This window comes from Miniopterus natalensis, chromosome 19 (genome assembly GCF_054644295.1).
Source record: "Miniopterus natalensis isolate mMinNat1 chromosome 19, mMinNat1.hap1, whole genome shotgun sequence".
Taxonomy (NCBI): domain Eukaryota; kingdom Metazoa; phylum Chordata; class Mammalia; order Chiroptera; family Miniopteridae; genus Miniopterus; species Miniopterus natalensis.
Window position 1 is genome coordinate 12,243,023 of NC_142099.1, and position 15,505 is coordinate 12,258,527.

At 38.3% G+C, this 15,505-nt stretch overlaps 1 protein-coding gene and 1 pseudogene across 2 annotated transcripts in view; both read right to left on the reverse strand.

Moving 5' to 3' along the window:
- Window positions 1-645: 645 nt before the first annotated feature.
- VPS45 (vacuolar protein sorting 45 homolog) overlaps window positions 646-15,505 on the reverse strand; it is a 41,178-nt gene continuing 26,318 nt past the window's right edge. Inside the window, exon 15 of one of the 2 annotated variants that reach the window (XM_016215532.2) lies at window positions 646-785. In XM_016215532.2, the coding sequence (XP_016071018.1) occupies window positions 698-785 (88 nt within the window). In that variant the 3' untranslated portion in view covers window positions 646-697. Of the gene's footprint in view, window positions 786-2,272; window positions 2,442-15,505 lie in introns of those variants that run through there. The other variant, XM_016215531.2, reaches the window with a different exon arrangement.
- LOC148090877 (histone H3.3C-like) lies at window positions 3,207-3,990 on the reverse strand (annotated as a pseudogene).

The following is a 15,505-nucleotide window of genomic DNA, read 5'->3' on the forward strand; positions in this document are numbered from 1 at the left end:
AATTGACACCAGAATTATTTGCCTTGACACACTTTAACTATGCTTTGGGTAGAGGCAATGCCTTCTCCATGTTTGGTGTAAAGCCAGCTCATGTCTCATTTCATGAATTCCCATAAATAGTTATTAACCCCAGAGAAACGAAAAATAAATCAATTGTATCTTTTCACAAAAAAATGGCTTTTTATTGTAGTCATACATGGTTTCTCAGGCCAAAATTGCAATGTAGGGACAATTTTTGGATGGCGCTCTACTAAAACATGATTTTTCAGAAATGACTTGTGCAGGAATGTGGTTAATGAAAAATAAAAGGTCAAGAGGAGAGTGTGTAGTGTGTACATCAAATGATTACTTTTTAAAACTCCTCTAAGCTCTCACAACCCTTTTTGTCAAGTAAGAGCCCAACAAAATTCATCAGAAACAGAAGTGATTGTGCTATTAAATACAAGGAATACATTTATTTATTTGATAAAGAACAAGAAAAGTGGGTTGGGATAGGCTCAGACTTATTCTCAACTCATCCCTGGGAGTCTTGGTGTCCATGCCAACAGTTCAGGAATCAGCAGGCTACCTGGAGATGGGTTATAAGAACAAGCACAAAACCCACGGCTCCTTTTCTCCAACGCTTCTGGTCAGTGGGAGCGCCTGCAGCGAGGCAAGGGGGGAGCTGCGCCATTCTCCTCGCCTCTCCATGGACGTTTCACCTTCTGCTTGCTGACCTGGAGGTAACGTGAGAGCTCTCCTTGCTTCGGCTGTGCAGTCCAGAAGACATAACTTCCTCTAGGAAACTGACCAGTAGATTGGAGGTTACTCAAAGGAAAAAATAAAAAAGCATCTCCCCAAATAGAATATCTTGCTCATCTAACTAGATGGAAAGATATGACTAGCATGCAAGAAGTCCTGGTCTGATTTGGGTGCGGAACAGAAGCATCAGTTGGGCACTAAACATCCAGACTAGTGGGAGAGCCCTCTGTGCTCTTCCCCAGGGCTCTCCTATGTGTTTTAGCATGAAACTCATAAGATCTTTTAAGACTAGCATTTCAAATTTGACATTTCTAGTTAGGGACTCAGAATGTTTTAAGGGCAAGGGTACTATATTAACTCGGAACCATGTTACATCGGAACCTCGGAACCTCTCATCTATAGGTACTCTTGTAATTACCTCAGAACTTGTATCGTGCCTCTAGTCTCTCCTCCATCCATTCTGCTCTCCAAAGTGGCACCAGAGTTACTTTTCTAAAATGCAGACTATAGCCTGGCTGGTGTGGCTTAGCGGTTGAGCACTGACCTATTGACCTATGATCCAGGAGATTGAGGTTTGATTCCCAGTCAGGGCACATGCCTGGGTTGCGGGCTTAACCCCCAGTAGGGGGTGTGTAGGAGACAGCTGAGCAATGACTCTCATCATTGATGTTTCTATCTCTCTCCCTCTCTCTGAAATCAATAAAGACATATTAAAAAAAATAAAATGCAGACTATATCCTATTTCATACTCTCCCCTCTTCTGCTTTAAAACCTTTCTTTTGCTTAGAGAATAATGGACAGATTAAAATCAAGGCCATTCATAGTGTGGCCTAATAATAACTAATACTGTATTTATTTTGTTCTGAGAACCGTTTTAAGCCATATGTATATGTGTATACACATGTATGAAATAGATGCTATCACTCTCATAAAAATGAAGAAACCAAGCTATAGAGAGGGTAAATGACTTGCCAAGGTCACAACAGCTAGTAACTGGCTTAGCTAGGATTCAAACCCAGGCCCTAGAAGCTGTGCCCTTCACCACACAATCCCACCTCTCACCTGTCTGGTTCCATCTCCCACCATGCAGCCTATGTGTCATCCATGCCCAACCTCTCACTGTTCCCTGAACATGTCATGCGCTTTCATACCTTCATGGTTTTGCTCTTACTATGTCTCATGTCTGAAAGGATAGACTATCCTTCTCTGTTGGATGAAATCCTTTTTATCCCTAAGGCTGAGAATTAAGTCATCTTTTCTGTGAAGCCTTCCCAAACTCCCTCATGCTGAACTAATCATGCCCATCATGATTACCACTTGGCTCTAGTGCTATATTAACGTTGTACTGATATGAATGAGGTACCCTACATATTACTGTTACCAAAATAGGGTGGGACTGCTGCCCCTTAGGGTGGAACTCAGATTTACTTGGCTTGGATCTCCAGGGCTAAACACAGTGGCTGACATCTAGTAGGTATGCTGAAGAAATGAATTAATTAAAATAGCTACCCATTGGCAAGAGAGCCACCTTTATGATATGAGTTTTTTAGGCAGTATTTTTAAGTATGTGGGACTCACTCTCAGGAGACCGATCTATAGTGGACAGAAGGTTGGAGGAATGACCAGGTATCTTGTTATTACCATTGGTTTGTAGTAAAACCCGGAAGATTTTGTCCTTAGAGGATTTAAATTCCAAACTCCTTTGCAAAAGAAAAAGAAATGGTAAAGCAGAGGGAAAGGAGAAGGTAAATTTATTTCTTTACTGAAATGCAGACACCTCTGGCCTGGTTTTGTGGCCAGTTGGACTAGAGACACTTGGAGGTCAGAAAATGACTTTTAGTAGGAATGAAATATATGGGCTGGGAAACACTACAGGAATTTATTAGGTGATCTCTGCTTCACTTCAGAGTCTGCTACAAGTCTAAAGGAAAGGAGTAACATTCCTGAAATTATACTTAAAGATCCTCCTCTGTGTATCAACAAGACCCCACATTCTTGACTGCAGAGAAAACATTATTTATATTTTCCAAGCCTAATTTTGTTTCCTAGGGCCATTGTGGCTTTTTAAAAAATATCTATTTGGGGACTTTGATGAGTCACTGCAGAATGCTTTAACAATTACAGGCGATGAACATATTGGTTTCTGTACCCCAAATTTAGACTATGTTTAAAAACAACAAAAAATGAATTTTCTTTTCCAGGGTTGCTTTAAATCAGTCTCACTTAAAAAGCAAACTCAAAAATGCCTTTCTCCTGCCCTGGCCAGTGTGGCTCAGTTGGTTGGAGCGTGGTCCTGTGTACTGAAGGGTTGTGGGTTCAATTCAGGTCAGGGCACATACCTGGGTTGCGAGTTCGATCCCTGGTGGGGGCATGTACAGGAGGCAACCAATTGATGTTTCTTTCTCTCTCCCCCTTCCTCGCTCTCTAAAAATCAATAAACACATTCTTGGGTAAGGATTAAAATAAAATGTGGGTCTAAGAGAAAAATTTAACAGATTTATTTATAATTGTTATAAAGTTGAACTGCTAAAACTTGTTCACTGAAACATTTTGACTTGCATTAATATTTTATGTCCCCACATTTATATTTTAAAAAGTCACACACAAATGAAAATGGAAAAACTGCCAAAACCTGACGTCTGTCCCTTATTTTCCACTTGCAATCATGTACTTAGGTACCTTTTGACTCCATGGAAAAAATATCTAATGGTTCAGAACTACCAATAACAGGAAGAAGATAATTTAAAAAAAAAATAATGAAATGTGTCCTATCATAATGGATTCTTAAGCACGTGTTCCACGTATGCAGGGTGCTAGCTGGATGTCTTTTAGCATAATTGTTACATGTTTGGCATGGGTAGAACACAGGTTGGTGTCTTCAAAAAGGCTAGCCAGCCAGGCCTCATTTGCCTCCTGCAAAGCATGGATAGCTGCACTCTGACCGCAGATCTGTTTTAAGTCCTGAGCAATTTCTTGTGCCAGAGAATGGAAGGGAAGTTTGCAAATCAGAAGTTCAGTGGACTTCTGATAACGCCTAATTTCAGGAAATGCCCCATACCAGGCCTATAACAATGAGGTTTCTTCGCCCTTCCAGTAGAGGGCGCACTCCTGCCAGTGGCTTTGTTAGCTAGTTGCTTCCTTCATGCTTTACTATGGGTCAGTTTGCGGGCAGTCTGCTGTGTAGGGGCCATGGTATAGAGCCCTCTGTGCTTACCCCTCTCCTCCTTGGGCTGGAGCTTGGGGAGCTAGGAGAGGTGCTGGCATTAGAGAGCAATGGCGGCTGTGAACACCATTAATAGAGGGGTTTTAAGAGATGGGGGAGAAACAGCATGTTCTCTGCTTGTATGAATGATCCAACAGAGTGGGAAAAACTGGTTCAAGAGAGAGTAGGTTTGGAGCGACATCCTGGAGTAGGTGAGGGATCTGATGCCCAGGGGGAAGGGCTGGGTTTAGCTAGAAGCATTGTCGGCTGTGAGGGGATGGAAGGAGAGGGCAGTTGAAGTTCTCTTCTGATGGCTTCCGTTACAGTTAATGCGCATCTTCAGTGATACCTTATCGATCTGTGTATTCTTAGTGCAAACCAGATGTTGAACTAAGTACCTCCTGAATGAATACATGTATCAGATTCATATTTGTTAAAGTGAAGACCCCAGCTTAAGTGTCACCTGTCATGCTAAGCTTTTTCTAAATATCTGACAGCAGTTGTATCAGGAACAAGGAAAAAGGTTGCATTCAACATCTGTGTCTGAAGATACCAGGAATCTCATACCCAGAGAACAGCCTGCCCCTCACTGGATCTCTCTACCCATAAAGTACTTCCCATTATTTCTCAAATATGCTGTGCGTCCTTAATTGTGCTGTTTCCTCAGCCCTGACTGCTCTTTCTTCCTATGGAAATCCAGCTTATTCTTTAAGGTCTAGCTGAAATGCTATCTCCTCTGTGAAGCATTTCCTGAGTACTCTGCCAGAATTAATTATTTCTATTTAGGACACGTTTTATTTAACTTGCATACATTAACACTTCTCAAATTTTTGTGCCTAAAAATCCCCTAACTACAGAAGAGAGTGAATTTATTAGTCTTGAGGGTAGAGTCCAAATTGATTTACAGCTTATATCTTTCTTTGTGGTCTGATATTTTGTTTTAAAAATGTACAACATTTTCATTTTTCATAAAGGAATCTTTTAAATTGAGATAAACATATTTTAAGGTAGTTATCAGTTAAATTATTTAATTCTATGCCTGAAAATCCCTATGGACATTCCAAAAGATGTATCATGCTCATTTTGTGCCCTGGGACTAATCATATCCTAATTTGAGAAATACTAATTTTTTTGACTCCCCCACTGGACCATAAAGTCATCAAAGATATAAACATCTTATTTTCTTTGCATTTCAGTCCCTGCCTTGAACTGTACCTTGTATAAAGCAGCTACTCAATACATATCTTCCCTCTTGCTCCCAAACAACATAATCATAACATCTGTCAATATCCTTGGCTCACATTTCTTCTTGCTGCTCTTTGACAGAATAGTAATAGTAAACAAAACAAAACACCAGCAACTCAAATGTCTATGGACAGGTAACTGGAGAGGTAAGCTGTGATATGCTCACAAAATAGAATGTTGCACAGCACTGAAAACGAAAGAACAAGCTTATATGGAACAGTACAGATGAACCTTAGGAGCAATGTTGAATGAAAAAAGGGTACTATTTTTATAAAGCTAAAAAAAAAAAAAAGCAAAACTAAACAATGCACTATTTAGAAATACATAGGTAAGTGATAAAAATATCCCCCCCACCCAAAGCAGGGAGACTAAACACAAAATTTAGGATAGTGGTTACCTGTTGTAGGGAGGTAAGGGATGTTAGAGAGAAACTCACAGATAGACCCATGTCATTGACGATTTTCTAGTTCTTGGATTAGGTGAAGGATTCAAGGGTGTTCCATACATTATTATACTTCCTAACACGTTACATATTTTATAAATATAAAATATTATATTAAAATATAAAGAAAAAAAGCTGAATGGATTTATTTACTCAGGAGTTTCTTATAATCTTTATTATGCAAATGTGAATTGTGACTTTCCCAGAGAAGGATACAGCATTTTCCAAGTTAATATCTCCCCAGATCTCCCCAGATTTTCTATGAAATAGACCTTGGGAAACACTGAATTAAGATATAAAATAGTTCCTTGACTATAACCATTTTCATTGAGGTTATTTTATGATACTTTCTTACAAACAATGTAACTCCTATTAAAAAATGTAGCTGCTCCTTCCCAGTTCCCACCTTAGTACCAGATGCCTGGTTTATGAAAAAAACAAAAAGCAAAGCAAAACAAATACAGCCCTTGGCCGTATTTCCTCCCCCACTGAGAAGAAATAGGACAAAAAAGCAACCAATAGGATTCTGCATGCGTCCAGCATTGTGCGTGTATCATGCACTGGAGTATCATGTGAGCAGAAAGGACCATCCTCATGGTCTGCAAGGCAAAAGATTCATTCCCCAGGTATAAACTGCTTGTACTCTCAGTTCCACAGGTGTCTGAAAGGAGATTATGGTCTGAGAATAAGAAGAGCTACAGATGTACAGTACTTTCTCACCCCTGGGAACATTCAAAACCATGTCAGCTGGTCAGAGCAACCACAACTACAGGAACAGAATGGTGACCACCACAAAAAAATTCGAGAAACAAAGCCCCAAATAACCTAACTGTAGGAAGCCTGGATGCTCGTGACTCTATGCAAGTCTATGGATTATAGAGGAACTGATTCTGAGGCCTCAAAGGGGAAATTTTAAGTGAGTACAAATGGAAATAGAGCTACTAAAATTTTTTCTCCTCATGCACCACAAAAGTCATCTGGCAACTGGACTGTCTTCACAACAAATTTTATCACTGCCCCAGTATATTCCTACTTGGGATACTAATATAATTCTGCTCTTGTATTACGTGAAAGTGAGGGTTTTCGAAACAAGTGATTTAGGAGTATGGGTGATGACACAGGTAGGTGGTGGTGATGAATATTCAGTCTTTTGTATTTTATCTCCCCCAAATGTAATAGTAATGGCAGCTGCAGCAAGTACCACTTACTGAGTGCTTACCCTGTGCCAGATTTTCCTCTAAGCATTTTATATATATTGAATCATTCAAATATCACAATAATGATATGAAGAAGCTATTATTACCTATTTTATTTTATTTTTTATTTTTATTATTATTTTTTAAACATATCTTTATTGATTTCAGAGAGAGGAAGGGAGAGGGAGAGAGATAGAAACATCAATGATGAGAGTCATTGATCGGCTGCCTCGAGCCCACCACCCGGGCATGTGCCTTGACCGGTAATCGAACCCCGATCTCCTGGATCCTAGGTCGATGCTCAACCGCTGAATCACGCCCGGCCGGGCTATTACCTCTGTTTTACAGCTGAGAAACCTCAGGCACAGAAAAGTTAAATTTGCCTAAGTTCATACAAGTGGATTCATGGCAAAACTGGGATTTAAAAAATCCTAATTAAGAGCACTGGAGCCCAAGCTCTTAACTGCTATGCTACATTGCCTCTTAAAAGACCAAAGGGTACCAAAAGGTGATTTATAAATAACAGATCCCATTCTAGCCCAGAAGCTCTAATGATAACCCGAGTGGAAGAACACAGGCCCTGATGGATGCATCATTCAGTAGGGGAAGGTAATACAGTTTTGGCAGAGGAACGGCAACTCAGGGCTGTGGTGAGGATAATCAGCTTGATACTTTACTATTTAATAATCCCAGTGGCATCACACTGACGACTTTAAAAATGTAGAAATTTTTTTTGAGATCATAAAAAAGCACAGGATATAAAGAAGCAAAAGGAGTCACTTTTGTGTCACTACACAGCATTTTTGAGCTTCTCCTTCCATTTTTAACTTTGTTTAACCCAAGAAATCCTGAAACAAATGTGCAAATGCTGTATTGGGTCTCACAGACAAAAAGGTATATCCTGCAGACTTGTAAGAGATGAGACCATTTTCCTAAAATGCAATGTTCTGGCTGCAAGAAACAGAAACCCATTCAAACTAGCTTAGGCAAAAGAAAAAAGTATACTGGATGGCAGGACGGTTGGGGGGGTGGGGGCGGGCCTGTCACTGAACTAAGGTAAGAAGGAGATAGCACCTCACACGGACCTGCAATCTGGAGCTGGAGGCTGCTTTGAAACCAGACAGTATCTACCTCTCTAATTCTCTCTTCTTTGTTTCTGACTCTCTCATTTATTGGTCTCTTCTTTTAGTTTCACGGTTGGTTTTTCTCCTCTGCATTTGACTTGAAGGGAACTTTTAAAACTAACTTTTTCCATACAAATTGATGATTTTTAAATTTAAGTTTATTTTTAAGAATCAGGAGCAGCTAACCACAGTGTTGGCAAGGGCATGGTGTGAAGAGTATAAACTGGTAGAACTTTTCTGGCTAGCAAATTGGTAATTTAGCATCTTAAAAGTGTTGTAGCAATTTCATCTCAACATTGCTAATTGTGCATGGAATCTGGAATCAGCCAAATTTGAGCTTGAATTCCAGCTTTGCACTTTCTTGCTATACAACTCCAGGGAAATTATTTAATTTCTCCATGTTCGAGTTTTTTCACTTGAAAATTGAGATCGCAACAATATCTCCTCTTGGATCATGAAGATTAAATGAGGTGATATATGTAATGAAATCAGCAGACTGTCTGGGACACAGAATATGCTCAGTTATTATCCCAAGTGAACGACTGGACAAGTGAACAACTAAACAAATGTATAAAGTATATATATGTTACATATATATAAAATGATGTTTATTACAGCGCTGTTTATAAGAGTGACAAATTATAAACAAGTGACTATCAAACAACATTTGTTTTGTTCACCGCTGTGTATCTAGTCTCAAGACCGCTCTTAGAATGTAGTAGGTGCTCAGTAAGTATTTGTTGAGTGAACAGCAAACTGAGGATTGGTTAAATAAGTTGTGGCACAATCAGACAATAGAATACTATTCAGTTATTTGAAATGACATATATTTTCATTGAAAGTACATGGAGCATATAATCCCTTTTATTTAAAAATATGTGTGTACACATTAATAGAAAAAGGTCATGGTGACCAACTATGGAGGGATGACAGCAGCATGGGTGTTTTGATCTTCTTTTTTGCTTAGCTATATTTAATTTTTTTTCCTACAAAGATTATGCATTGATTTTGTAATGAAAAGCTATTTTTAATTTAAGAAATATATGTTCCAGTGCACAAATAAATTAAAATCAGGGGACACATGTATATCTGAATCATGGGTTAAATTCCAATTAGAGCTATTCATTTATATGCCTATTTTCTCATTAGACATTGAGATCCTTAAAGGTATCGAACATGTCTTCATCTTTCTAACACCTTGCACGGAATCCTACACACAGTCACACTCAGTAAATGCCTGCCAGTGACAGGCGCTGCACTCCATCACAGCTCTTGCGATGGTGTCTAATACTTGGGTCACAGGAGGAAAGTAAACACCCCCCAAATTTCTACAAAGATGGTGATGGTTTTAACAGTTTCAAGACTGATCCTGAAATGCCCATAAGTGAGGAAGAGTCTCCTCTGAATTCCTCTTCCTTTGAAATGCAAATTCTGTCACAGGATCCTAATTTTTCTGTAAATAATTCAGAGATCCTACCAACTAGTGGTTACAGGAGAAGGTCCAAGTTTCTAGTGTTACCTGTTTAGGTAGAAATCTATAAGTACCTGTTGATGCTATCAATCAGCCCCCTCCCAGCTTCAAATTTATTTAGAGAAATTAAAAATGCCAACTGTTTTCTAAGCCCTAAGTTGTACTCTCTACGAAAACATTAATGCTACTGACAAACATTACTTTGTCAGAATTGTCTTATGATCAACACTTAGGCATCATCTCAGGTAATGATGAAACTAACAACTGCCACTAGTTAGTCGAGTTGATTTTTATTCAAAGAGCAACACCATCTTAAATCTCATTCTTAACTATCTTTGGGTGGCAAAAATCTTAAAACAAAACTAAATGATTCCTCACTTTTGTACTCTTTCTCCCCTGCTTTGATTTACAGTATTTCCCAGTAGGCAGGAAGCTTCACATACTGACCACTTGGTAAAAACATATTTTGCCCACTTTATAAATGACATTTATAAGTAAGGCTATATAAAAAGTCATAGCTAGATCGGTCCTCCTAAAACAGTATTTCAACTGAGCGCTTAGGTGCCCAGAGACTAGAAACAGACAATCTGAGTTCAATTTCAGCTTTACCACTTATTAGCTCTGTAGCTTTGGACAAGGTACTTAACTTCTCTATACCTCAATTTCCTCATCTGAAAAATAAGGTTGATGATAATAATAAAAATATTTACTTTGTTAGGAGAATTAAACAATTGAATGGGGTAAAGAAGCACTACCCAACAGAAATGTAAAACAAGTCACATATGTGAGCTGCTATGTAATTAATTGTTTTAACCACATTAAAAAGGTAAACATACATAAAAATTAATTTTTAAAATGCTTTTATTGATTTTAGAGAGAGAGGAAGGGAGAAGGGGAGGGAGGGAGAGAGGGAGGGAGGGAGGGAGGGAGGGAGAGGGGGAGAGAAAAACGTCGATGTGAGAGAGTGAGAAACATCAATCAATTGCTTCCCATATGCATGACCGGGGACTGAACCTGCAGCCTGGGCATGTGCCCTGACCAGGAACTGAACTGGCAACTTTTCAGTGACAGGACGATGCTCACCCAACCGAGCCACACCGGCAGGGCCGTAAAATTAATTTTAATAGCATATTTGATTTAACCCATTTATCCAAAACATTATCAACTTTAAAAAATTATTAATGAGATATTTTATACTTTTTGGGGTACTAAGTCTTTGAAATCCAGTATGTATTTTATACTTGTAGCACACCTCAAATTAGACTAGCCACATTTCAAGTGTAGGATAGCTACTGTGGGCAGTGGCTGCCTTATTGGATAGCACAAGTATACAGTATTAAAACAGTGTCTAGCATGTAGTATGTGCTAAATAAATTTTAGTTCTTAGAATCATCATAACCCCCCTCTTAGGAAATGCTATGGATCAGTGTTTCTCAAAGCATGCAACTCATAACACCAGCTAATATCAGGTGGTTTCAGGGCATGGCATTAAATAACACAGAATTACATAGTGAGAAACTATTCCTTTAAATTGGTTTTTTATCTTTCTGACTACATCAAGGAAAAAGTATCAGTTTGGTACTACAGTACTTTGGTGGTTTTTTGTAAATTTTTATTGAGATATAATTCATAGACAATAAAATTTACCAATTTTAAGTATATTGTTTGATGATTTTGACAAATGTTAATAGTCGTTTAACCACTTCCTCAATCAAGATATAGAACATTTTCATCACCTGAAACAGGGCTTCTTAAAAATCAAGAAACTTAACAAAACCTCAACAGCAATAAGAGCCATGAAGCCATGTTTGAAAACATAGTGCCAAATAGCTATCCAGAAGAGATATTAAAGCAATTTATACTTCTACTAGCAATATCTGAGACTGCCTCACTCCATTTTATCTTAAGGACGTAATCAGAAATGGGATAAGGGTTTATCAATATACAAAATGTTACTGCAGCATTATTTATATCAAACAAAATTGTGAATAATGTGTCCAATAGTAATGGTTAAAGACACATCCTTAAAACTGAAATTATATAGCCATGAAGATTATTTGAAATCATTATTAATTACATGGGAAAATGCTCTCAATATAATTAAAAGTGAGAAAAACAAGTACAAAACTGTATAGACAATGTGATCCTAATTATGTCAAAAACAAAACTTGAAACAAAACTCAAAAACCTTTAGGTAAAGAAAAAACATTAAGAGGAAATATGCCAAAATAGTAACAGTGGTTAACTCTGAGTTGTGGTATTATGAATGGTTTTTACTTTTACATTTAATTTTTTAAATGAAATAACTATGAATTACTTTGGGGAAAGCCTCTTTTTCTTCATTTGTCTTTGCTACTTAGAAAATAACTGAAAAGTGGGACCCTTAATGATTGTGCAGGCTTAGAGCTAATGAGGGTTTTACTGAATCCAGCAGTATTACAGAGAACCTACTACGTGCAGTCACTATGGCTGGCCTGAAAGGAATCTGGTAGTGAGAGGACTGCTGATCTAGAGTCACTTTCTAGCAGGATGCACCCTCCTCCTTGTCAAAAGTCTTAAGATGTACTGAACTGACAGCCCTGAAGACGGCAGCTCTCTTCACCTACAGGTCAGGCAGGGCTTCGCACCGACAGCGCCACCGGCTAACAATTCACCTCGCCTCCCCTTTCTTCTCCACCTCTAGCCTGAATTTCGAGAAGGCAGAGGGATTTCTTCTCCAGGAAGGACAATTCCATCCATATGGATCTGTTTCTTGGCCTCTCAGCTCACACAGCTAGCTTAATGTGTCAATTGCTGCCAGCAGGGACTAGAACTCTTTAATATTGATTAACTTGTGAAGTGATAGGCAAGCTAGCTCAAAACCCAAACCAGGATGCTCATTTATTTGCAAGGTAGGATCATGTGCATCAGAAACACAACTAGAGTAACAGCTCAGTCTACTGTAGGTGAATAAATAATGGGTATAGTTCATTTAAATACATCTAGGAACTTGCTTTTTTTACAATAACACAGGTTCATTTTGAACATTTAAGAGAAATAATACTTCTTTTAATTCATATTAGCTTTGATAGCCAGGGTGATCTTGCTAAAATATAGGTAGGCATTCATGGTTGTTCTCAAAACTCTACAATACACACAAAGACTTGTACACAAATGCTTATAGTAGCATTATTGGTAACAGCCAAAAGGTGGAAACAACTCGAATGTCCACCACTGACAAATGGGTAGAGAAAATATGGTAAATGCATACAATGAAATATTATTCAGCCATAAAAAGAAATGAAGCATTGATATAGGCTACAACATGGATGAACCATGAAAACACTTTACTAAGGTAAAGAAAACACAAAAGACTGTATGTTATATGATTCCATTTATATGAAATGTCCAGAACAGGGAAATCTACAGTGACAGAAAGTAGATTAGAGGTTGCTTAGGGCTGGGTGGGGGAAGACAATTCTTTCTCAGGTGATGAAAATGTTCTAAAATTGACTGGGGTGATGGCTGCAAATATTTATGAATGTATGAAAAAGCACCACTGAATTGTATACTTTAAAGGGGTGAATTATATGATATGTGAATTATATCTCAATAAAGCTGTTAAAAAAAGACCCAAATCCTACAATGCTCTCTAACTTCTAGTGAAAACCAGTCCTCACAAAGTCTGTAAGGCCCTCCATGACCAGGCCCAGACGCCTCTGACTGCATCTCCCTCTACTTGTCCTCTGGCTCATGTAACCCAGACTCTCCAGTCTCCTTGGACACACCGCATGATCCTGCCTTAGGACACAGCTCTGCTGTGCCTGGGATGCTCTTTCCCCACTTATTTGGCTTACTCCCTCACCTCCTTCAAGTCTTTGCTCAAATCTTTTCTTAATGAGGCCTTTCCTAACATCATACTGGTTAGTGTGACTCACCCCCACTTTCCCTGTGCACTGACCATATCCCTTGCTCTGCTATTTTCTCCCATGGTGTTATCACCTTCTGATTTGCTATCACACATACTTATTTATTAAGTTTATTGTTTATTTCTGTCTCCTTTTGCATGAAAATGTAAGCTGCATGAGGGTTAGGATCTTTGTTTTAGTCAGAGGTATCCCAATGATCAGTAAATATTTGAGGAATGAATAAATTATTGACTTTATGCTGTTCTCATTTGTTCAATAAATATTTATCTATTCTAGAACTCATAACTATGCAATATGATTTCTGACTCTTCCACACAGATGTTGGTGAAAGTATCTGTGGTGCTACAGAATTCATGTCAGATATAATTCCTAGAAACTGAAATCTGACTTATTCCTCCTTAATTTAGGATATATTAGGCCAGTATGATTAATGAGACAAATGAAAAGTTGTAAGCGGGGAGGGAAGTAATTCCATAAAAAGTGCAAATACTGAGACAGGAGACAGCAGCTGCACACTGCAAACCTGCATGGACCCCAGAGGCAAATGGGCTAAGTGCTTAGGGCAGGCACTACGGAACCCATTACCCAGGTCCTTTTTCAGGGCAGCTTCTCTGTCTTCAAAAAAGCATGAAAGTTATGCCTTAATGAGATCCCTGTAATCAGTTACTTCTTTCATTTCTTTGTATTATGTACCAAAGGAGAAGGGAAAGCAATAAAAAATTCATATTAAACTTTATATGGCTACAGAGAGAGAAGAAAATATTGACTGCCTCTCTTTATTCAGAAGGCAATTTTATTAAGAATGTTGCTAAGGAGGTAATAAGCTGCTTCTTTTTTTTCTTACACAGTATCAAATTTTATTGAATTTTAAGAATCTAAGTAATACAGAGATTCATGCACAGCAGATTATAACAGATAGTTATATAGTTTACACAATTTGCAGGGAGCCATTCATAAATCAGGTTTGTTTACTAAAAACAATGTTAGACAATTAGGCACATCCTAATAATATTCCACAGATAGGGACTTCCAGCTAGCAAATACTATGAGTCTGTTTGCTGCATCTATCATTAACATGCTTAGGAGATTAGTACAGATCACCTGCCTTCTTTTGAAAGTGTCACAGACACATGTCTCCAATCCAACCCAGCAAGAGAATGGATTACAAACTTTCTGTGTGTGAACCATTTAATTTCCATTAAGGATCCTAGTTTCTTCCCTCCGAACTTCCTGTCTCTCCAGTTACATTCATAGCTAAATAAACTTGGCTGAAGAGCTATGAACTTCTTTTCTTTTTGTAAATTGAATTTATTGGGGTGACATTGGTTAATAAAATTATACAGGTTTCAGGCATACAATTCTGCAGTACATCATCTGTATATTATACTGTGTGTTTTCCACCCCAAGTCAAATCATCCATAACTATTTATCCCCACTTTATACTGCTCCTCCTCCCCCTCCCCCCGCTCCCTCTGGCAATCACTATACTGTTGTCTGTGTCCATGAGTCTCATTTTTTTCCTTTGCTTAATCCCTTCACCCTCTCACCCAGCCCCCACCCCCTTCCCTCTGACAGCTGTTAGTCTGTTCTCTGTATCCAGGAGTCTACAGTCTTGTTTTGTGTAGGAGATAACTAGCTTCTGCAAAGTTCCTTGGTGTTTTAGCAGCAAATACGCACCTTCTATTTTAAATAGTGTTTAAATCTAAACAAAGATAATCACAATTACACCTAATCAGAACAGGCCCTCCCTATAGAAACAAATCATGTAAGTGCAGAAGGCCTGTAGAACTCTATTTCATTGCGACCAGTGCTAGAGTCACTGAAAATATTGTCACAAAGGACCTGTTTTAAAGAAATAAGGTACTTAAGAAAGAGCAGCTTCAATAATAACAGTGAATGGTAAGTTGATATATATATATGGTAAGATGACATATGTATCTGGCTTTAGATGGCTTAAGATGAAGCTTACTAATACACAGACCCTATTCTTTCACCGAAAATTACATGCATTTTTGGAAATATGCCAGGGGAGGAAGGAAAGAATTTTCCATTCTTTACTTTTTGGTTTTGTCTACAGCTAAGATTTTGTTTTAATTTACAGAAAAGGCAATCTCAGTGTACTAAGTCTTTGAAATCCAGTATGTATTTTATACTTGTAGCACACCTCAAATTAGAC